The sequence below is a fragment of the Parus major genome, chromosome Z (assembly GCF_001522545.3).
Source record: "Parus major isolate Abel chromosome Z, Parus_major1.1, whole genome shotgun sequence".
NCBI classification, from domain to species: Eukaryota; Metazoa; Chordata; class Aves; order Passeriformes; family Paridae; genus Parus; species Parus major.
This window is the reverse complement of record NC_031799.1, coordinates 32,564,891-32,589,958: the sequence shown is the minus strand read 5'-3', so window position 1 is coordinate 32,589,958 and position 25,068 is coordinate 32,564,891. Positions and strand designations below refer to the sequence as shown.

Here is a 25,068-nt window from a genome sequence, read left to right as displayed (position 1 = left end):
TTAAATAGTATATGGATCAATATGACCACAAACTAAAAGAAATTATCTTTGGAGGCTACCACAGCATTCTGCTTGACCCTATTCATATGTGACAGAGTTATATGGTACCAGGAGATAAAGCAGCTTGGAAGAAAAAGCTAATGTATAGAGCATAGAAGCCAAATCAAATGTTCATGACAATTAGTGAAAAACTTTTAGTGTCTGGTACAACCTGGATCAAGCCCTAAGTACATATGGTTATAATGCTGCCAGATCTTGTGGTGTACTTAGGCAGAACTCCAAAGGACTAAGAGTTCAGCACTCAAGAGGATCAGTCTATGCTGAGAACTGCAGGATTTAGTTGTTTACTAATCACAACACTATTTTAAAAATTGAGGTAATGCCTAGCATTCCCAATTCTGTTTGTCATGAAAATGATGTGATATGTGATTGAAATGAATAGTGGCTTCATCCCCTTTCAGTTAGATCATGGAGCATATTATGTAAGCTTTCTACTGCTGAGTACAGGTCAAGGATGCCTGAACTGCTCTGTTCCATCAAGGAGCTAAAAATGTAATTTGATTACAAACATAAGCAGCTTGCATAACTCACAGTAACTTACCATCTTTAAAACCTAAGCCATTTATAATGATCAGAAAAGGCTTTGGAGATCATCTGGGAGTCTTTATTTATAGGCTGAAACTCAGCTGATTTTATCCAAATTATTTTTTTAGATGGAGATTCTGGAGTCAGTTTGGATTGGTAGGAGAAAAGTGTGAACCTTTATTTTAGTATTGTCTGTGAAGCTGAGAAATCTCACTGTCATACATCCTCTGGAAGCTCACTAGTTATGAAAGATGAGAGCATTAGTGGATGCTCTAATGGCTCTAATGGTGTTGCCCCAGTTGTGGGGAATAGGCTTCAGAATTTGAGACTCTACCACCAAATGCACTCCTAAAGTACTTAAAAAGTCTGGCTGGATCATTAATCTTCCAGGGATGCAGAAATGATACAAGATGAGTTACTAGGAAAGAAAACACCTTTCCCACACTTCCAGCTCCCACCAGGTACCACTTCCATTCATATTTCACAGCTGCCACTCTCTTTCAAATCACCTAGATGGGCTCTTTGACCAGTGTTTAAAAACAAAGTAAAATTCAGCATTCACTGAACTTGGGATGTTCTTTTTAGAAGTGCACTGGTTTTATACACCTGTTGTGAAGTGAGGCAATATCACACAGCCTTGGATGGAAAGACTGCTCAGTGGAGACAGAGCACTTCACAGGAGAAGGTGGCATCACTCTCATTTTAAGGTAGTCACTTTAGGATATGGTTAATAAATGCTTTTCTTAGCTAGCAAGTTTGAAAGAGTTAAACTGAGTATCTTGGAATTAGGGAGTGCAAACCCTATCCTTAGATGTTTTCTCCTTATCCATTTTCCTTTCACCACCACCTTGCTTCAGCTGATGCTGCTCTGAGTAGAAATGGAGACTGATGCTTTTTTTAGAACAGGGCTGCCTGCATGCCATTTCCTCTTTCCACAACATCTGATTAGTTCTGCCACCTGGATGTGCCAGTAGCCACATTTCTATTGCTGCAATAGACTTACCAAGAACCAACAGCTGGGAACTTTCAGTTACTTCCCCATGAAGATTGGCTGCCTTGCAGGAGTATAACCCCTGATCTGATAGAGAAACATTTGGTATTAACAGCAAACCATCATGCAGATGGTGAGTTGAGGACAGCTTGACCTTGTTCTTAAACCAAGTAACTTTTGCTTCAGGAACACCTGGAAAAACATTGGCAAAGTGTAACTAACACAAGTAAGAATTACAAGGCAAAAAATACTTGTAAGACAAAGAGTGGAAGAAGAGATGAGTACTGAGTGAAGGCTAAATAAAAAGGGGAAGGGACAGTGAAAATCTATATATATACGGCCACAGTCCTTTAGAGCAGTGACTCAAATTAAACAACTAAATAAATACAGAAACAGTCACAATTAATATGCTTCTTGCAGGCAGCTGCTAGCGTAGAAAGGCAGGTTCCTCTGCACTTCAGCAGCAGCAGAAGAAACGGGTTAAAAGTGAGATGCCCTTAGCATTGAGGTATTGCTGTTGAGCCTAAGAAAGGTACACTCTGCCTACAAAATGTCCACCAGTGCTACAAAAACCGTTTTTTGATTGTATTCTACAAGCGTGTTTTTCCCCTGTCTTCAATGTTTCCACGCAAACAGGAGATTTTCAGATACAGCTATTCCTGCAGTTTGCTTTGGGGAAGATGAGCAGTGTATGTCAATGAGCAGCAGTTTCATTTTCTTCTGAGCTCCCACCTTCAGTGACACAGGCAGCCTCAAGATGGGAACAGGAGGCAGCCATCACAGGGATGAGCAAAACCATCATGTCGCATCACTGCCGCAAGGGGTAGCAAGAGCATTTCAATCGCCTTTGTTGGGTTACGGGGGATGCTGGAGGACAGAGGGCTGAGTGTTTCCCTTGCAGAAATAGCACAGAGGCTCAAAGTCTGAGAGGTGCCAGCTGGAAACAGAACTGACTTTGCTGGGCAGGCAAGACTTTAGGTGGTGAGTAATTACCCAAGTCTGTTCTTCAGCTTTTCTCTCCATCAATGTGCATGTATCCAGCACAAAAAGCCTGCATGGGGTACTAGCAAACAGAATTGCATAAGCCAATTGAGATAATTTTGCTAAACCAGTGGTTCTCGGAGAAAGCAACCATTGCAATACAAGTTTATAACAGTGGTAACTAGTTTCCAATGCCACAATATTCTTGAAATAGTGAATTCTATTTCACAATCTGGAATAGCTGATGAGTAAACATGGGCCATAAACCAAGGCAAGAACTAGAAAATAAAACCACCAGCATGCAGATGAAATACAGAGGAAAGGACTGTTTAGGAGAATTGAGAGAACTGAAAATTGGGACAACAAAGACACAAGGAGATAAAGGATAGGAGGGTAATATATTCTAAGCCACCCTTCCAAACCTGCTCTGACTCAACAGTCACTAATTGTACATGACATTTTGCAGAATGCCCTTTGAACTAGATTTTTAGAACTGGTTCCTTACATGTCAAACTGTATTTTCAGTAACAGTCTGGGCCATATTTCTTGAAGCTTCTGGTATGCAAATGAATATATGCACAATTTAAGCACTGAAATCAGCAGAAAGCTCTCTAGTGATATTGATGTGATCCAAACTGCTCCCACATCCTATTTTTAAGTGGAATGGCACACAGTAGCCAAGTTACCCACACCAAAACGCTTCTGGCTTTCTGAAGTTTGGAGCAAATATTCCAACTGGAAGTCACAGGCATCTGCAAGACTCCTGAGTGACTTTTGTGTGGGAGTTCCCCTAAGATTAGTTTTGGAGAAGTCTGGAATTTACCACAATCACCTAATAATAGATAAAAATATATTCCTCTACAGACAAAGCAGTGAAGTTATGTCAAGTGAAATAATATTGGTTTTCAATCTTGATCAAAACCCCAGCATTGTCTTTGTGGTAAAACTGAAATGGAATTTTATCTTGACATAAATCACATCAGGTGCAAATTAAACTTTAATGCACCCAGAATGATTCTATTTTCTCTTGTCTTTTAGTTAATGTCTACAGATTTCAGCAGACAGACTTTGAAAGTGCTTATGTCTGTCGTAAGAAGTTGAAAAGCAATATAAAATTACTCCCTAAGGTTTGGTTGTGTACTCTCCCATTATCTCTTATTTTTAAGAAACCTTCTCCAGGTTTATCAACACCTGTCAGCAGCAAGTGTATATTTCTGGCCCTTGAGAGAAAATGTAGCTGTAGAAAATATTGTAACTGATCTTTAATATTCCTCTTGTAAGTATCTATTCTGCTGTCTTGCTGCCTCTCAGTAAAGATGTGTCCTTACATGAGCTGAGATATCCAGATCCAATACACGCATGGTCCTCTACCACAGACTGTACAGCACAGTGATAGAAACACAGCTTATATTAATGGGATTAACTCTGACCAAACTCTGACCTAGAACAGCTCTCATTAGTTTTGCTGTCTCAGGACATTCTGACATGACTAGAGAGAAAGTACTAGAAGGAAAAAACCTGTAGCGTTACATGACTGTGTGAATAACTGTTTTCATCTAGACAAGTCTCCACATAATTTCTGGTTATGCTACTCTGCTTTCTAACTGTGTTAACTTTGTTCTCACATCCTAATCTATTTTTTATTGCCAGATGTTATTGCATTACCTGTTGCATGTTAATTTACTACGATTTAGTAGCCATTTCATTATTAATGTTTTCTGGGGAGCTTTAGCAAACTATAGAGATGTAAAGTTCATCTACTCTAAAGAAGTCATAAAGATACAACACATTTGCTGACTGCAGAAATAGTGCATGTTACTCTTATCCTTAGAATTGATTGTTAAGGATGATCAAAAATATATAGAAGGCTGGATAATCATAAATCTGTTGCTAAAACAAAAAGTTTGTGCTTATATTAAGAGGAAAATTGCATTTATTCTCATACTATGTTACAGGTTTTATGAGATGGTTCATTTTTCAAGTGTAGGTGAAACAGTTGATGGAAATTGCTGTTCTTGGATCATTTCTCAAGGTAGCATATTTTGTAATTGCTGTTGAATTATTAACACTCTTTTTATGAAATTAGGATTCTAATGCCCATAAAACATATCTGCCCTCATTACTCACTCTCTTATTCCCTTGGTAAACCACAGTTTGTGGTTTATGATTTTAAGATAATTTCAAGAGCATTGATCTCTGGTGACAATATAGTTAACATTTTCCGTGGAGGCAGTAGCAGAAGATTTTTTTTTCACCCATGGAGAAAATTAGGATTTATGAAAATTTCTTGTGTCATAGAAGATTCCAATATACAGATACTAGATAGCAAAAAGCCTTCTCCTAGATGAGAAGACACTGCTTAAATTTTCCATGTTGGATGTTGCCATAGTGGGTGAGTGCCACAAAATTGCTAGAGATTATTTTCCCCTCAGAAAATATCTGGTTTTTGTGCCCCTGACCATTTTGTGCTTCCCTCCTGTAGTTTTCTGATAAGTACAGTTGCAACTTTGTTTAGTCACATTCGGTTGTTTATATGGTTCTTTTATACTGAAGAGAAATGGCTACACCTCTTACAACAGCAATAACTGTCTGAATCTGTGGGTTATGTGTCTGGGCAGCCAAGAGAACCCAGAGAGAGAAATCCAAAATAATTTGTGTTAATGTAATATTTAGTCTCTTTCACACAATGTCCATGGAAATGAGCATGGTGAGGCCTGGGGAAAAAAACAGGTATCACTTTCATCTTCTTCCTTGAACGTCACTGGACATCAGTCTGATTGCAAGAGAGTGTCATATTATGCATAAAAGTGAAACGAATCCGTGGTATAGTCCCAGATTTTTAGAGATTTCCCAGCTCCTCCTCCCAATATCAATATCATTCTTACCAACAGCCACAGGACTGCCACACACAGATAAGGTCAACCTATTTTGGTTACCACTGGAAAGAAGCAACCTGTCACTGTTAGACTAAGGGACATTCAGTCTCTGACTGGAAAACAGTTTTAGGGAAAATCCTGTTTCAGTAGAATTCCTCTGAACTCCTGCACTTCTGAGACGAAAAAAAAAGGAAAAACAGAAAAAAAGAGCACTAACAAGCCTTTAATGTAAAATAAGTTTGGCAGGAAAAGAAGAAACTAGTTGGAGTGATTTTTAAAAACCCTGTAAGTGATGAAATTAATCAGTCCATGCTTGTGTATTGTCACCAAACATCCCCAACAGGTATGTGCATCAATTTTGTTCCATCCACACCATACAGTGTATCTCTTACATTGATGCCTGTCCCATGGAGTGAAATTTTTTCTGAGCCAGTTTTTCTTAAGCCACTACACTTGCCTGGTTTGATATGGATAAAAGGAGGACCAGTTCTGTGGTAAGAATTAATGGAAGCAATGAAGCTTGCCTGAGACCTAGGAAAACCTTGCAATTTCGCTCAGCTGCACCTGGAGATGCCAATTTAACGTTTAACAACAAAGAATCACGCAGAAATTTATAGCCAAAGGCACCCACACAGGAGAGAATAAATTTTTACCTGCAACCTGGCAGTTAATGCTAACATTTGCTTTCTGGATTGTTTTCAGCATGCTTCCAATATCAACAGTGACAGCAGGTGATTCAGTGTTGATCATGGTAGCTCTTGATGCCTTTATCAGTGGCTTTCCTGTGTAAGAGAAGCATCACAGTTTATCATACCAAGCACATTGGACTCACAATGGGATAGATGGGCTGGAAGACTCTTTGTGAAAGTACACTTAAGAGACAGGTGGATAAAGGAAAATGAAATGTGAGGCCATCTGCTTTTTATAATATTTCAGTGTCACCAAATTCCATGGGTAAAGCTGTCTTGAAAAATGAAAAAGCACACTTGAAGCAGAGGCAGAATAGCATTAAAGCCATATGGTCATACAGGAGAACCAGCTGAATCAATAAACACCAGCACAACTGGAGCTGCAGCAAGATGTTTGCCTGGTGCTGCAACTACATTACCTCCCTTTGGTAAAGACCAAACACAGGAGCCTGAGTGATGGCTACAGGCCCAGCAGAAAAAGTTTAGAGCAACATGCAAGCTGTTTCTACACATTGATCATGGTTTCCTTAACCTACAGGGGAAACACTGGGGTGGGGAAGACCATATCATAACCAGAAAGTTTTCTCATAATGGCCAGCACAAGAAGATGAGGGATATAAATGGTATTAATTAGTTACTACACATTTTAGATAAACACTGTTACTACACATTTTAGATAAAACAAATCAGGTTTTCTGTTGGGAAGGGTTTTATCTCTAATAGAGCTACTGCTTTGCCCACAATAAAGTGTGTTTTCAACATTGGTGACAGCAAGTCAAGGTGTTTGCTGTTGTGTCTTTGTGGGATTACTTAGGAAGTTATCCACCATCAATGGCTCAAGAAGCCCTCTGCAAATCCTTTTGCAGGGTTACAGCAAAGGGATACTTATAAAACAGGTCAGAGGTACCCAAGGTTAGCTTTGAGAGAGAAGACCAATGCAGCAGAGCTGACAAGAGCTGAATTAAGGTGCTCCCCTGTCCCAGAGAAAGTGCCCTGCAGTCAGGATGTTGCAGGAGTAGCAGAACGTAACACAATTGATTTAAATGGTGTGGGACTTGGATGTCTTTGACTCAGTGTTGCATTTTCAAACACATAATTTTCCAAAAATCTATAAACACCTTTTTTTTCCCCAATTTTAAATAAATGGTCAGATACAAAACCAGATGTTATCGTTTGCCTCCAAAAACTGCAGCTTTAGGCTAATGTCTATCATTAGCTTTATTTGTATGTTAATTTGGTGCTGACCAACAAAGAAAAGATGGATGTGAGAAAAAGAATTTTATTTCATTGAGCTCATGGAATATTTAATACAGTCTTAAATATAAATCTCTCCATACAGCTGTATTTTCAGGGCTTTTAAAAGATAACCATTCATCTGGAACTCCTGTCATATCAGTTTGGTATTTTTTTTTTGTACTTTACATTATTTTATTTTTGTGGTTTTAATGCCCAAGAATAGCTAAGTAAAATACTACATTTCATTGTTGAAATACTTCCAAAGTTTTGATACTTTTTGGCAAAGTTTAAAGAAAATAAAAATTCTTCAGTTATCCATCAGCCTTATATTTTCCTGATTGGTTTCCATAAGCCCACCACAAGATTAAAAATCTTTTAGCTGTTCAACCCATAAATAAGTAGGAAACCATTGAGAAAGCAAAAAGGAGCATATTCCACTGTCTTTTTTTCCATGCATGTGTTAAATGAATCAGAAAATTCTTCAATGAAATAAGCTTTCAGCCTCACTCTTGATTCCTCTAAAGATGATCTCAGCTTTCCAGGTTTTTTGGAGAAAATATTTCCATTATGCCAAAAAGATTGTTACTTTGTTCCAAAAACTGCTCTGTATTTCACTTTGATATTTATGGCCTCATTTTATAGGCTATTCAGCTCTTTGCCTTGGATGTGAAATGCAAAAGAATATAAATTCCTAAGAGGCGTTCTGATTGAGTCTGAGAAGCATGAATGTTAATTCACCTAAAAGTTTAAATTATAGCTTTGATAACTAATTATAATCAAAAAAGCTAAAAGTTTCCCTGTGCCACATGTATAACTAACACTTTATTTTTTACAATGTTATACAAATTTTTTTCCACAATTGTTTCCACTATTCCACAGTTTCCAAAAACTATGGCTTTTACACTCACTGGAACAATGTGGACAGAATAGCAGTTATTACTGATGATTTTTTAATCTCATGTTCAGCTTCATGCTGGTGCAACATTAGAGGTTTAGTGTCGAGCTACTTCCTCTAAAATATGACGACACTACCCTAACAGCAGCACTGCTACCCTGCTGCCTGGAGTTCAGCAAAGGCATTCCTGATAGTAGTAGTGTAAAAAGGATCAGCCTCTTCAGTTTTGCCTACAGATAATTTGTAGCTCTAATGCAAATCTTTCTTTTTTGCTCTGGAAGATTCACCTGTTCTGCTAAAGGACGAGACAAAGTCTCTTTCTAGTTGATTTCCTGAACTTATAAGCTTTACTGTTATCCACTGTTGCCTTCTTACATCTTCTTTATGCTTCTCTTAACTGAAGTTTTTCTGTGTTTGGTGTAAAAAATTATTTTTAAAAATTAAAGCTTACAAAGACCTATTCTTTCCTCTAGTCATACAAGGATACAACGGCAGCTGGTGGTTGCTGCCTGTGCATTGGAAGCCTTCAAGCATTTCACATGCTGAAGCAGCAAAATGGATAAGTCTGCAAAATCAGTAAGTTTTCCAGCATTCCTAGCACGTTTACTTCTGCCTTGGTGATAAATAGGATCCTCCTTCTGTAAAACCTCCCTGTCCTGTCACAGTCTCTGTCCTGTCATTGTTCCGTTCCTATATCTTTCTGAACAGCTCTTCATTTGTGGTTGCTGCTCCACCCTTCTGCTAGTCCTGATGTGGTTGTGAGCCTGCTGACCGAGTCTGCTAGGGAACACTGAAGAATCTGGAATCATGCTTCTAAATCTCTTTGCCATCGTTTTTTATCTGGATGAGTTTTCTTTAGAATTTATTTATAACCCAGCACAGGATATTTAGTCTGCTTTACAACCCATTAATAGAGGAATAGAAAAATAGAATTTAATTTTTTGAGAACCTTTATTTGCTACAATTGAAACAGTGTCAGCCACGCTTGTGATTGAATATGATAAAGTGTTCGATACTGTGAAAGATAGTTATTCAGCTCTGGAAGTTTTCTGGCTTGCCTAATGTACACTTTAGGAAGTCCTGCAATCCGTCTGTTATACTTGAAGAGATCAGTGTTAGGTTTAAAATGAAGCACAGGAGCTGGGAGGCTCGGACTGCACTGTCCTTATAGGCTGCAAATAACCAGGACAAGCACTATGTTAAGAGCATGTCAGATACAAGTGAGAAAAAGCATTGATGTCTTGCAGAGACACATAAACCTCATGAACTATTTATGAAAGCTGGACTATGCCTCAGGTAGGTTTTTGCAGAGCTCACACCCTGTGTTTTCACCAGTGTACTTCTGTTGATGCATGTTACACAGCTTTAGCAGCCATCTGTTCCCCCACAAACAACTTCTGCCCAAATTCACACAATGGACCATCCTGCAATCACAGAGGTTAAACTATTACCTGCTAGGGTGACAGCAATGGAGACAGAGTCAGATCCCAGGGCATTGGATGCATTGCAAGCATAGAAACCCACATCAGATTCCACGGGTGCTAGAATCTGTAAGGAGTCATCAGGCTGAAGGAGCAACCTGGCATAAAGCAGAAGGAAAGATGTAATAGTCCTTTAGTCTATGTGAACATGAACATATTTACTGGGAATTTTCAGGCTTAGGTAATATTTTTTGTAGATCAGGCCCTTAGGCTATATTTTAAAATCTATGAAGCAATTTAAATTCTTACATTGATACTGTCAGTTGTGATTACTTAAATTAAATTTTAGTCTCATTCCCTAAACTCTACTGCTGGTATGTGTATTAAAGAAAGATTGCCGAGTAATTAGGACATCTGCCCAGTGAAACCTCCTTCGCTGCTGCATAATGCTGAGTGAGTTCCCTAGCTTTGCTGTCTTCCAGTTCTGCAACATAGGAATAGTAATAGTAAGAAAAAGCCAAATTATTGCAAGGGAAAAATCATGAAACATGTTGAAGTTATGCAGAAAGAAGTGAACCACAGGGTCAGTGTTAAAGCCTGAAATAGATTCAGATTCTTTTACTGGTGATCATCTTGTACTAACTCAGCAGTATTGATTCTTCCCTAATAGTCAGTGAAAATATAGAGGACTTCTCACTCCTCCTTGGGCTGAACACTTTCCTCTGCCAGTAAGGGGAGCCTACCACAAGCTCAGTGTATTGCCTATGGTTAAATGGAATTAATATGGTCTTAGTGCTCTGATGAATTGCTTCTTTTCACTGTCTGGTTTTGCAGCATTGTTACTCTTAAGGTCCTGACATACCCCTATTTCAGCAAGAATTCAGTCCATGGGTTTGTGTCAATGCTTATGTGCCCTTATTTTCATCACATTGTGTCTCATGATTACTGGTGCTTTCTCTTGAGTTTTCTTCTTAGCTGATACTTTTGGTAATATCTAATCATACTGTTCTCATCAGCAACTTTCAGCAGCTGTTGCTTGTAAACTTAGTTGAAGCTGTGCTTGACAGTGGCAAGGGTAAAACTGGGGGAGGGATATGCCTGTAAAACACATGCAATGAAAGTCTGCACACAGATCCTGGAATTGATGAGTTTCTTTACACTCCCATCCTCACAATAAAAACTCTTGTCTCGTGGACCAAAAAGCCACAGATACTCTATTTTGTACAAAACTGTGGGTGGTAGATCTCTAAAACAAACCAGATTAGGGCCACCCAGAAAAATCTATTATAGGAAAAAATTCCAGTTAACTTTTTTTTTTACCCTTTTCTGAGTAATAATAAAAGTAGTCACCCTCAATAAAAAAGCTGTCTGTTAAACAAGTTTTGTAGATGCTTAGAAAAATCCACATTTGCAAAAAAACATTAATACTTTTAAAATTGTGTCTGTGCTTTCACAGTCAAAAAACCACCAATGGCTGAATTAATTCCCTTCCCACTTTTGCTTTCAAGGTTGTTTTTCTTACCTCTTAGTCATAAGCAGGGCTGACTAGATAGCCACTGCTAACAATGACAGTAACTAACAGATTTTTTTACTTGCAGAACTAATGTTTGCATGCATCAGTATCTCACACATAAATTTTTAGTTTAACACTGACTGCTTCAATCATTACCTGGAATTAATTAAATCTTCAGAAGCTGTCCCAAATTATAACAGCCTGTAACATTTAAAAGTTCTGTGTGTTCTGTCTGCGTGTCTGCAAATATAGTATGTAGGCAGATCTTCCAGTCTACACCAAACTAGCTTACAAGATCCCTAAAATAGTTTTAATTAATGTTTCTGACATCTTCAGGTTGAGGAAATATCTTGCCTAATATTACACCTTATAAAACACAAGGATGCATAGTTTTTTTTCTTGTTAATCACCTCTCCTGACATAAACCTCTCTCTGTCAGTTTCAGTCACCTCAAGATCCAGCATAAGTATTTTTAGAAATAGAAGTAGTCCAGGAAGATACTTGATTTTTTTAAAAAAAATTAACTCCAAAACAGCTCCATCCTCCTGTCCTCTCAACCCAAGTTTTAACGTCCTTCTCCAGAAACAAATATAATGTCCTCTTCTTTTCTGTTATTGTAATTATTGTTATTGTATTAACAGTAATTCTGTTATTACTGCATCCCAGTTTGGCAGTTGCTTTTCTTGAGAGCAGATGCTTTATTATTCCTCTTTGTAAAGAATTATTTTGGCTGAATTCCCTACTTGCTCATAGATTGCTATTTTTGATAGGTATCGAGTTGCTTGTCAGGGGTGGGAAAAAAAAAACAACAAACAATAGCAATTCTTTATGTCACTAGCATGTCTTCAGAATCTCATTTAAAGACTGAAAATAATACAGCTTAATATTTAATTAGTCTCATCTTAGTTGCTCCACACTTCTTTGCCTCAAAAACAAAAAAGTATTTTGCAGGATATGTATCAATGACTAAATCAGACAGCACCTCACAAACACCAATCTCCATACCACTTAGTGTTCACATGCTGCATCATGTCCTTTTATAAAACTTATTTCTGTTTGAGAGAAGTTGAATTATCAGCTACCAATGGATCCCCAGTGACAGAAATTGCATCATACTTACAAGGCTTACTAAACAATGCATAGATTCCTCAAAGGTTTTTCACCTTTAAAACAGATTCCTAAGGAACCTAATCTGAATTTTCTCTAAATTAATACATTTTCCAACATCTACAGCAGCCTAAAAACTTTGGTATGGATACTAGTAGGCTCTGAAAGGGCATTCAGAACCCATGCTGGTGTTGATGCTTTAACCTTATGAGAGAGTATGGAGTCTGCTGTTAAATATGCACTCAGACTGCATATGCAGACACAAGTAGGGGATCTTTTACTGGAACCACAGATATTTTCAACTGTTAAAGCTATTTGTGTCATATGTTTTCATTCTATTGAGTAACTGAAAACCAGCACTTTTTGAGGGCCTGTGTTATAACTTTTTGTAACTGTACCCAGACTAAAGCTAAAGAAAATTAATTTTTGCAAGGATAGCCATGCAGTAGGAGTCATACTTTCAGGTGGATGAAACAGCTCATGGAATGGGGCAATGAGAATAGAGCAATACATCAAGCATCATTACTGGACATCACTGGCTCAGATAAAATCTATGGCCACAATGTGTGAAAGTGAACACCTTTATCTCAGTGGTTTTTATATACAAAACAGGTCGCTGTCACCCAACCTAAAACCAGCAGCCTATCTAAGAATTGCAGTACCAACCAGGTACTTCTGAAATCTCAGTACATTCAGTCGGGTGTGACCTGAGGAACTTCAGCACTACTGTCTGGCCATTCTCAGCAAAAGTGTCTCTCTCTGATACTGGTACAGGAAACCCCACCTCTACTTATTTTCTTATTCCCATTAAGACAGAGGTGGGATGGAAAATCCTCTTCTCCACTCAAAGCCTGGCAAAGTACAAAGAAAACAAACTGCAGAGCTGGAGGACAGTTCAAGCATACCCAACACCACTACATGTTTTACATCTGTGCCTTGCAGTTTACAGCAGTACACTGCAAGGCTGCTTAAACTTCAGATTCCATTGACACTACTGACTTACAGGCAGCAAGAGCATTTTGAGCCAAAACCAGAACACTGCTCCTAAAGAACCCTGCAAAAAAATCCACAAAACAATTTTTTATACACCACAATTTCTAAACTCCCATTAACTCCAAAGATATAGATGCTGAGTTACATCTGAAGCTCAGAGCATGGTCATTTCTTCCCCCCAACAACAGCTGTGGGAACTATAAATGATGAATACAGAAGGAAGTTCATAAAGTGAAAACTGCCTCAACATTTAAAGAAGAGTTGTCAATGACTTATGACACTAGCTAGAAAATAAATTATACTTCCTGAGACTTTCTGATGAGAATTTTGAGCACACACACAACTGACTAATAATTCAAAAGCAAAACACAACATTTAAGCCTACTTCAGTGAAATTGAATGGAAAAAAAAAAAAAAAGGATTGAAAAGGAATTGAGAAATTATATATAAAACTATCTGAACGAAAATTTCAGGAATCATGTGTCTTTTATTTCAGCTAAATTAATCTACTTGTTGTGGTACCATGACAGCTTATAGGGTGTGAAATTAACTTTCCAGTTTCTCATGACTGTAGTGTCTAGCATTACTCATATGTGAAATTTATGTAACATCCCTTCCCTTTCATGGATACCACAGAAGTTACAGTTATTTCAAGTAGAGAAAAAACCCAAGTCAATGGCTTAATTCTAATGGGATATAACCACTAGAAGAAAATTTATATATGAAACTTGTTTTGGGGGGAGCCTACAGATATTTTCACAGGAGTATGTCCGAATGAAAGGATTCTGTATATCCAAGCTATGATTATGACTGCGTGTGATTTCCACCAGAGGTACATTCTTGTTATCAGTTCTCTACCCCTTCAAAAGTTACCTTTTTTTAAAAAAAAAATATTCTTATTAGCCTTCAGACAGAGAGGCAAGAACCAGGAAACTCAGATCATTATAGAAAGCAATTATTTTTTCATTGATTTAATAGTCAAATTAAAGAAGGAGCTAATAAACAAATTTCAGAACTGTATAGAAGGGGCAATTTTACCTAATTCAAGTTTTTAGTGGATGATCCAAGGGCAGCACACTGGAAATTAATTTTTTGTCTTGCTTCCATCTTTTCTCATGACCTTATTATGTATATGTCTTATATACATATTAAACACAATATATATAAAATATTATATCTATATCTATATCTATATATGTCTTAGCTGTGGTATCTTGTGCAGAAGGAATTGCTAGCAGATCCTTGACCACTTTGTTGATCATTATTACTATGTTGTTCATTATTACTGCCTACTACACTATTTTTGTGTTCTTATATACTGATTTCTCAGAGAACAGAACCAAAATAGAAAATCTCAAGCATACGCATGAGAAGAATGTGTGTTATCAACACATCTAAGCATATAACTTGTACTGAAAATGACCTCTTTCTGTGTGCTCTTCCACACAAATTAATAATGTGGAGTGATAGAAAGTAAAGGCTACCTGAAGGAAAGACAGCATAATTGTTGTGGTATACTGATTAAAGCATTCTGTTATGTCAGCTTCTCAGGTTACATCTGTGACCATCCTTCCAGAGTTTAAATGGATGAGGATTCACCAATTCACATGAGAAGACAAATGCTAAATGATAGGTCTGTTGAGATGATAGCAAAGCTGCAAAGAGCCATGCAGTGTGGTTTCACCGGTTATGGCCTTCATCAGAACATATGCAGTATGTGGTGATTGTCATGCCCTTGGAGGTTTATCCTGGGTCAGTTTAATGCATGGATACATATATTGAAGGCTGAAGCCTCATCTCCTCCGTCTTCTCTTACCTCAGCCGTGTCTGTCAGGCCCTCCTGGAGCACTAGGAGAAATGCAATTTCAACTCTGATAGAGGACACTAGTAACAGCTAGTGACCAGTTTTCATATCTCAATATCTATCTTCATAGCAAAAATCTCTGCCTTCAGCAGGGAAAATAAACTAAGGCTCCCAGTCTCTGGATGCAGAGTGCTCTGTAGAATGTATTAGGCACTTTTATGTCCCTTATGTCCACATTACTTTATAATCCGGTCTTTTTTACTTAAACAGAAGTAAAGTTCCTGTCTGCCACACAAATCTGACCCACCATCCAGACCTTGCTGAAGAGTTACAGTGGTCTGTTTAACCCATTTACCACATCCCATGCACTTGCCCTTCCTTCTGTTATAAAATCAGACTACATAAAAATATGGTTTTGTCCATGGGACTGACAGGAGGTAAAACATGGAAAGTGATGAGTCAAAATATCAATTATTTTCTTAAAAGTTAAATAACATGCTTTACCTATCATTGTATTTCACTTCCTCTCCATTCTTAGCCCAGCTGATGGTGGGCTTTGGGTTTCCCACTGCTTCACAGTGAAGCAGCACACTCAGTGTGCCACTCGCTAGGACCACTGTCTGTCCCAGGTGGGTGACAACCTCTGAAGCAGAAAGTTGTTGTGCTGCTGAAATCTTTCGGAGGATGGCAGGCTTTTGATGAGGCCTGTGCAAGCCATTTGCCTGGTTTACAGAGGTGGGAATAAATGTTTCAGCAGATGATGTCCTCAGGGAGCTGGTAAATCCAGAAACACGTCTGTGGAGAGGGTACTCCACAGAGGCTGAATCAACTTTTCGCCTTGATGCTTTGAGGACAAATTCCTGGTGCTCCAAGTAGCTCTTGAAAACCTCCTGAGCCAACTGCACAACAAGATGCTCAGTATAGATATTTTTAAGCTCCTCAGGTTGTTGTGACAAATTCCTTATTATATCATCCAAGCGTTTCTGCTCTGTGACCATAGTAAATGGCAGGCTATGCTCCCGGCTCTGGTCCTCTTCTGAGGATGCATTTCTCTCCATGGACTCCTGTGCTTCCCAGGACTCCAAATTTTCCCCTGGCCAGCCCCTGAGCTGTAGCAGCCTTGAGACAATATTGTCATACCATCTGCTGGGGTTAGCAAGGCGCCCTCGCTTCTCAGCCTTGCTACCATTGAAGAAAATTCCATTGAACTGTTTATCCTCTGTGCGCAAGGCATCATTTAAGCCGGCCTTTCTCATGACTTCTTCCTCCCTAACACTGGCTGGCTGCCCAGCAATGATCTTCTTGTTGCTTCCAATCAGTTTAATTATGAAATGCTCCCGGGCTGGCCCTGCTGTGCAGGTGTATGTCCCAGCATCTGAAGGTTTCAGATGATGGATTTTTATGTAGCCGTAGGGTGCAATTGTGATGTGAGCCGAGCTGACAAGCCTCTTGTTATCCTTCTCCCAAGTGATCATTGACTTCCGGAACCTCCTGGTTGGGCATCGGAGGATAACAGAAGTTTTGGGCAGCAGGTAGGCATGTCCACCCACAATGAAGTGCAGTTTCTTCTGCTTCCTTGTCTGGATGTAAACTTGCTTTACAGCCATAATATGGGGGCTTTGCTTATGAGCTGGTCTGTTGTGCCCTGAAACACCATTATATAATTAGTATGTGATACCATTAAACAAAGCAACTAGTTTACATTGTTGTGGGCAGCATTTGACCCATTATACAATAATGAGAGAAACCGACCACCAGTTGCTGGACATTAAATTAGAGCAATCAAAATAAGAGGAATCACAAGACAAACTTCAGGAATGTGAAAATAGAGTAGAGTATACGCAGAAACCAAACAGCTAGGAACAAAAGCTTTGTGGGAGAGAAGAAGACTTGAGTGGAAACATAGTTCTTGTTATTAAAGTATTTAAACAAAGACTGTTATATAAGAAACGGACCAAATAGACAAGTGTTTACCATCCAAACCTTCAAAGACAACATGATCTTGCAGCTCATAAAAGTAAGGAAGAATGAAAGTCTTTCTACCTCAAGGAGTAATGTTGAACAGAACTAAACTCTCTTGGCTAGGCTTAAAAACATGGTAAATACTATTAAAGTGCATTAATTCAGTGTGTCCTTCTGGTTTCTTGATACCTCTGTCAGAGATCTTTATTACAAAGCACTAAATTAAGCTGCATGGGCACATTATTAGTAAATACCATGCAACATTTGGTCCAGGCTTTGGTTCTAAATGTCAGATCTTCTTTTCTCCCTATATACCCAACATTCAGCAGTTTCAGAGTCAAGCTGAAGCTGGGCTGACTTTTGCATGTCCCATTGGCTTACTGCAAAATAGGGAAGAGTATACAGGCAGAGTTGTGATGAGCGAAAACAAACACATGAACTACCAACATAAAATACATCTAACTTGTGTTGTGTGGTTCATTAGAAATCTCAGGTCATAGAGGATTTGGAGTGACATAATGAAACAAAAAGTTTCTAAATGATTGTCAGCAAAATCCCTTACCAACCATTTTCCTTGCAGCTTTTCTAGCAGAGTGTTTATTTGCTCCAGCCCTCAGGCTGCTGTGCTGTATCTCTCAGCCTCTACATTCCAGCTGTGAAATTCAGATCTAGATTTTGGTCAGAATTTTGAGCCAGTTCTTCCAGAAACTAGTGGTTCCCTTCCAGCACACTGGCTTACATCCAGCTCCATTAGTGAAATCCGTAGTGCTCCTCCACTGGCTTGACTTGTTCACAGACAGAAAAACCCACTCCACAAGACTGAGTAATACTACCATGAAAGAAGGCTGTGGAGCAGGAAATAGCATGGATTTCTTAGTGAAAGACTTCCAATCCCCTTTCCCCAGACACTGCCAAACACCTTTTCCACTTACTTGCACAGGGGCCCAGTGAACAAGGCCTGATCAAGGATGAGAATGGCAAAGGGAGGCAGAGAGAGGAATTGATGATAACAAAGTCCCCAGTCTTCAGCATCTTTCTGCAAATAGCATTTCGGCTCTGCGTGCCTTCTCCACAGCTTACTGAACACTAGGAACAGGATGAGAAACATTAGGAGAAACAAAAAAGGTGCTCCTCGTCACACGCTCCCTCCTCACCTCCCATATCCACACTGCATACACACACCACAGGATAGAACAGCTACAGTTTTCAAAATGTTGCAGCAGAATAAAGAAGAGCAGCATCTGACCATGCACCTACAGACAGTGCAGGCACGGTAAAGAGATGAAATACTTGTTATTTTCTGTCCTGCAAGGCTTTGGTTCTTTCCATTCTCCTGTTTCCACTTTTCTGTCAGATGGTGTCCCTTGTTTCAATGGTACTGTGCTACATCTCAAACCAGTCTTTGAACTTCGTTTCTGTGTCTGTGTCTGCTGGCTGGAAAAACTCCAGCTCATGTCCAAGAGCAGACATCAAGGAATTGCAGATCACAGTTGCATTCTGGTGTGATAAAATCTGGCCTAAGCTTAATCTTTAATAAATATATTTAGGAATAATAAAGGGATGAATATTTTAGACACCAATTCATTACCTCAGCCTTGTAGTTATACATATGGCTTACACTGAATAGTATAAATCCTCTAATACCAGACTGCAGAGGCTGTTGCACAGGTGGACATTATTTGACGGACTTAATCATGACTATTCAGTTTCATATTTATGTATATAACATTGTGGAAAATGAAATACAGGCAGTGCCTTTGCACTGGAACCCAAGCAACAGTCTGTAAAAAGAGCTAGAAAATGGGTAGAGAACTGTAATTACCATCTTCATTGCCAGAATGGCTATGTGTCTCCTGGCAAGAAGACTTTATGAAAACATCCACTAATTTGAGTAAAATTCCCAGACAGATCCCTATAAGAAGGGTGCAGATGGGACTGCTCTGTAGGTAGGTGATTGGCATTTCCTTTACAATTTCCACAAGACAATTTCCACTACCTTCTGTGAAAGAGGACTGGAAGAGTGGTGGCAGAGACTGCAAGATGTGGAATGATTTTCATGCTTACTGGCATGAACCTTTGTTTTTGCTTTGACCTTATAAAGTAAAATTATATTTTCATAGAATCCCCTTCCCCTTCCCTTCCCCTCTTCTCCTGTTCCTTCCCCTCTTCTCCTGTCCCTTCCCCCTTTTCTATTTTCTTTATCATAGGAAAGGACTGGAGTTGCCCCAAGAGGAAAAGAGTATTGACAACAGAATATCTAGGTTTTGGCAACAAAGGGCATGTAGCCTAATAAAGATTACCCTTCATTGATGCCTTGGATGAAATAAGAAGAGGCATGGACAGAGGCAGGGATTTATTGTTTTGAGTGCAACTTGTGTTTACACTGGAAGGGTCTTAATGGTTTGGCCAGATGGCTAAAGCACACCTGTGGAGGTGGACACCAAAGAGGAACATGGAGCTAGCGATAATCATCCAACCAGGATGATAAGGACAGATTACAGGACAAAACTGGACATAACATGCTGTGTGGGATCTGACTTTATTTGGCTCCTCTATCCCAACTGGCTTAGGCACTCTCCAAGATCTGTACAATACTCATGCATGCAAATAGCATACCTGTGTCCAGTCAGAGAGAAGCCACTCATTGGGACAATCCTCGTTTTTGCAGGCTTGTTGTGTCACGGTCCTTGGCATGGAGCAGAAGGATTCTGGCAGCTCTAACAAGCTTCCATCTGCTAGGCGCTGCTTACAAAGTGTATCTCGCTTCTGGACACCACCACCACAGGTCTGTGAACACTGTGAGAAAAGAGAGAAACCTCATATGACACCTGCACCTTCCCACTTGCTGCAAAAATTGCTGTAAAACTAGGGTAGAAATCAACAATTGTCTCGGCCAAATAGAAAATATGAAAAAAATTTCAGAGACCTCAAAGTAGACTGCTTTAAAAAAGTTAATATTTGGAAAAGGGAAGAAGCTTAGTTTGCTAATATTGAGAAAAATTGTTTCAGTATTTCTGAAATATTTTGTTTTAAGGTATTGTTTCAAAAGACATAGAAACAGTGAGTCAGCATTGCAGAATGGAGGTGGGAAATTTGTCCTCTCCACCTGGAAAATTAGACATTTGCATGTGATGTGGAGAATCTAAATACTAGTAGCTCTGTCTGGGCTCTGACACGAACAGTGTCAGAAAGAGTGGGAAAATCTTGTCCAGCAGTAGATAAGTAAATTGCAATGATTAATATCCAGAGAACACATCCCTCCTCTGTCTTTAATGTAAAAATATTTCTCTATTTATTTTTCTACTCAAGCAGGGCAGGAAGTATTGAGTAACCAAATTTAGTAGCTTTCCTGAACAATTTTTGTAAATTTAGTTGCTCAGTCCTTTTTCCTGAGGTTCTTTTTCCTGAGGCTGGTAAAAGGCTCCCAGTTCTGCTCAGTTCAGCCAGCTCAATTCCTTTTCTCCTTTTAGAAAAGGAAAGGGGGAGTTTGCATTACACTCCTGACATGACCGGGAGTTGCCTATATCTTGTGACATGGCAATTATTCAAGAGAGGCAGACAATAATATAGAGCAGTATTAAAAAGTATGCCTAAGCAGTTAAAAAGAGAGTTTTAAAAAATCTTGCAGGCATGAAAGACCCTCCTCTCTTAGATAAAGAGCTGCACAAACTTTAATGCTAGCCTGAATATTTAGGATAAACATTTTATTTGAAAGACAGAAAGGAAGTGCAGAAAGCCATTTTTATATTTGGTTTATTTTAATGTGTAAAATTAGCTTTTGTCCTACTTATTTAAAATGTTACAAAGCTCAGAGGCTACCAAAAAATTAAGCAAGAAAAACATTATTTTCAACATAAGAAAATGTCTATCAGCCTGTCATTAGAGGAAAATTCATTCCAGAGGAGGAAGAAAAAAATGATTAAAAGTATTATTCCAATATTTCCTAAAGACTTTAATCATACACAAGATACAAAATGGATTACAGACTGTGAATATCACAAAGTATGATACTACTGTCAATCAGTTAAATCTCAAAAAGTCTTTTTGCCCTTCTAGCTCTACCAAAGATAAGAAAAAACATATCTTTTCTTGCTTCTTGGACTTTATTCACTTATATAGTGTTGTTCCTGCACAGGACACCCAAGAGTCACACCTTGTGCCTGAGAGCATTGTCCAAATGCTTCTTGGACACCTTCAATTTGATGCTGTGACCACTTTCCTGGGGAGCTCTTCCCATGCCCAACCACTCCCTGGGTGAAGAACATTTTCTTGATATCCAACCTAAACCTTGCCTCACACAGCTTCAGGCCATTCCCTTGGGTCCTGTCACTGGTCAGCACAGAGAAGAGTGTCTGCTACTCTTTGTCCCCTCACAAGGCAACTGAAGACTGCAATGAGGTCTGTCCTCAGTTTTCCTCCAGACCGAACTGACCAAGTGACCTGATGAGTCACTCCTCATATGGCTTCCCCTTCAAGGTCCTTCACCATCCTAGTTGCTTTTCTTTGCATACTCTCTAACAGTTCCACTTTTTACTCATATTGTGGCACCCTGAGCTGCCCCCAGCACTGGAGCTGAGGCTGCCCCAGCTCAGAGCAGAGCAGGACAATCCCTTCCCTTGCCCCGCTGGTGATGCTGTGCCTGATGTCCCCCCAGGACAGGGTTGGGGCACTGCTGGCTCATGTTCAGCTTTCCACTGACCAGGACCCCCCAGGTCCCATGGTCTCCCATGTAGTTTAATTTTACATTAACTCTCGACTTAAGATGTGTAACAATACAGGTTTTCCTTTACTGTCAAAAATTAATTCTCTGCTAAGGCTCCACAATAAGATAACAGACCTGCAAAAGGAGTAAACACTTTTTTTGTTATAAGGTCTCTCAATTTTTTTGAGGCCTGACACTTGAAGACTTAGAAGAGACATTTTATGCTATGGATTAAAAATAGGTAGGAAAATACAAGAAAATATTACCAGTTTTCCCGTGCTGATTTTGTTTTAAAGTCATTGTTCTAATTATCTTTGGAGTAAAGACAGCACTCAAGAGCAAACAAAGAATGTTGGGACTGAGACTATAGCACTTATTCAGTAATAAAACAAAGGTGTTTGAAGATTTACTAGTGGATGACTCCCAGTTCAGGTATGGAGAACAGATATTTATAGGGCCTTGTAAAATGAAAGCTTAAACTCTGCTCCAGAAGCGAACCACTGAAAATGATAAAGATCCTAATGTATTTAATTAAGACACAGAAATATTTAAAAATAAATAGTCTGGAATATGTAAGAAGATGTTTTAAAAATTGTTTGTAATGTTACAACACTGATAATTATCTTCCAGAAACACTGGGGCTTTGAATGGCATTCAATTCAGACAAGCTTTCCTTACAAGCATAAAAGGCTTAGGGAACGCTGGTAACTACAGTTTAAATCTTCTGTTGTTTTTTGGTGGGTTTTTTCGTTTGTTTTTTTTTTGTTTTTGTTTGTTTGTTTGTTTTGTGGGTTTTTTTGTGGGGGGGTTTGGTTTTTTTTTTTTTTTTTTTTTTTTTTTTTGTGTGTGTGTTTGCATTAAACCAGTGTGAGTGAGTGTTCTGAAAAGCACCACTAACTCTGCTGATGAGGCCAACTAAATGTGTTGAAATCAGGCTGTGTGGAGAACAGATTTTACATGTTCATGTTGGTGAAGCTTTAAGGGACCTTCCCTAGGCTGAGGAAGGTGCCTTCCTGAAGGCCCTTTCATCTCCCTGTATGGGGTGAATCCTCTCAGGAGCCTGGGGAGAGGGCAGATGTGGGTCCCTTAATGCAAGGAAAGAAATCCTTCTTCAGGTTTTCTGCTGGAGGGATCTACAGCAGTTTTGATGCATGACTGGAGGTCACCTCCCGAAGTTGTCTCAGCCACTCATATCCTTTCCAAATGTTTTTTTTTTTCTTTCCACATCTCAGAGGCCAACAGCTGTAATAATCTCTCAGTGTAATGCACGAGCCTCATGGTGCAGGTTTTCAGATGGGAAACCCGTGTGAGACTGAGCTGCAAAGTTTGGCTTTCTTGCAGGGTGGAAATATCCGTAAAGATGATGGTGTTGCAAAGAAGGAACACAGGCAGCTTTAAAAAATGAGAGAATGGAAATTGATTTTGATGGATTAGAGGTTTTTTTCTGGCACAGTACTCATCTGAACAGAAGCAGAAGACAGTAGGTAGAGAAGCACATTTTTTGTGCAGTTTTCCTCTGGTGAAAGGTAAGCAAAAGAAATATTCAGTGCCCAGCCAGAAAAGTCTGTGGAAGTAAGGCAGAAGAGCTACAATATGACCTTTGTTGAACTGTAGCAGTGAAGCACAGCACAGGCTGTCTCTCAGCCTAGAGAAGATACCAGCTACTGCAAGTGTAAACTTGTGAACAGTTCAATTTCTTATTAACGTAGTTGTTAAAGCTTTTAGACTTAATCAAGCTTCTTTCCCACTAAGATCTGCTAAACCTTACAGAGACAGCATTTGAGAGCCCTTGAACAGTTGGAAAAATTACTTTAGACGGGTGAAAGAATGCATGTTTAAACTGTTGAGGAAGATGTTATAATCTTGAAAAAATCCATTTAGAGATAGTGTTAGCGGAAACAATTTGGTACTGTTCTAGTGTGGCCTATAGCTAATGGTCACTGTTAGGAAAAAATAAATTTTTCCACATAGTATAGCACATATCTCTTCTGATTGTTCACATACACTTTCAGAAAATTGCTTTCTGTAAGGAATGTGGCCAGTTATAAGAGCTTCTCCTAGCATATCCTAATTTTAAAATGCTTAACTTCTGTTATTATGTTATGAACTGGTAGAATACTATTTGCTATTTGCAAATATAACATTCATTACAGCCCTAGTTAAGATTTTCAAAAGTACAACCAAGTATACATGTGTATGTGAATATCAGTAGGCAAATTAAAGCATGAAATATCATGGAATTGTTTTAATCAGAGGACAAAAGCTATAGGCTCTTTACCTAGCTTTGACAGGCCATCAGACTGGAATAAATATTTTTTACTGAGTTGGTTGCCCAAACCCAAAGCTCTCTCAGCTTCATGGACTTACCAAGTTACTCATTAGGTGAGTATATTAATATCTCCCTAGCTGTTAAGTGAAGAGCAGATTTTATAGACAGACACTGAGTAGGCATATGTAAGCACTATCCAAAATGCTCATAATTTTCACATAGGATAGAATGAACACTCACACACATCACAAATGAAGATTTAAAGTTTTTTGTTTTTTTTTTTAAATGCACAGCATTTTTTTCCTTTTGTCTTGACAATTGCACAGTATCCTTTCTTCCTGCAGTAGTATTCCTAAAATTTAGTATTACAACCACTTAAAGAATCATCTTTAAGCCTTTTAAATTGCACAAGTATTATAATTTGCAACCAGATTTACAAATTGACTCATTTCAGAGGGCTTTCTAAAATGGAAAACCTGGTACGGACCCATTGTGTAAACAGGATTTTTTATAATTAGTGTAATAAAGCATCCGTCTCCCAAAGGGTAGTGTTTAACACACATATCTTAATCTGAAGCATGAGGAATGTTTGTTGTACAAACTAAATTATTATTTGAGAATACATGAAATACTCAGAATGCTTTAAAGAGCTTTTTATCCCTAATTCTTCTAGTTTAGTGTTCCTAGAAACTGTGACATAGCTCACCCAAGTTGACTCACTGCAGCTGACCAATATATTCCAGATATTTTTGGTTGAAATCTACAGCCAGCTGTTAAAATTTTCCAATAACTTTGCATTAGAAATATCTACAGTCATTATTTACCTCTGGAAACACTGATGCATTTTTGAGAGCAAAAAATGCACACTTTGTAGTTTTTAATGGCTTGTCAGAATGATGAATGATTCCCGTTGATGGGCTAAAGCAAAACCATAGAATCATAGCATGGTGTATGTTGGAAGGAACCTAAAAGTTCTAGTTCCATCCCCCACCCATCCTGTAACCCTCACACTAAAAATTTTTTTCCTAATACCTGAACTAAATC

General features: G+C 38.8%; 1 protein-coding gene across 2 annotated transcripts in view; it reads right to left on the bottom strand.

The window, feature by feature from the left end:
- ADAMTSL1 (ADAMTS like 1) overlaps window positions 1-25,068 on the bottom strand; it is a 387,761-nt gene that overhangs the window by 25,862 nt on the left and 336,831 nt on the right. For both annotated transcript variants that reach the window (XM_015614942.3, XM_015614944.3), the window contains 6 exons: window positions 19,670-19,849; window positions 17,986-18,139; window positions 15,596-16,736; window positions 9,705-9,832; window positions 6,087-6,215; window positions 1,589-1,768 (listed from right to left, as the gene is read on the bottom strand). In XM_015614942.3, coding sequence (XP_015470428.1) covers window positions 1,589-1,768; window positions 6,087-6,215; window positions 9,705-9,832; window positions 15,596-16,736; window positions 17,986-18,139; window positions 19,670-19,849 — 1,912 coding nt within the window. The remainder of the gene's footprint in view (window positions 1-1,588; window positions 1,769-6,086; window positions 6,216-9,704; window positions 9,833-15,595; window positions 16,737-17,985; window positions 18,140-19,669; window positions 19,850-25,068) is intronic.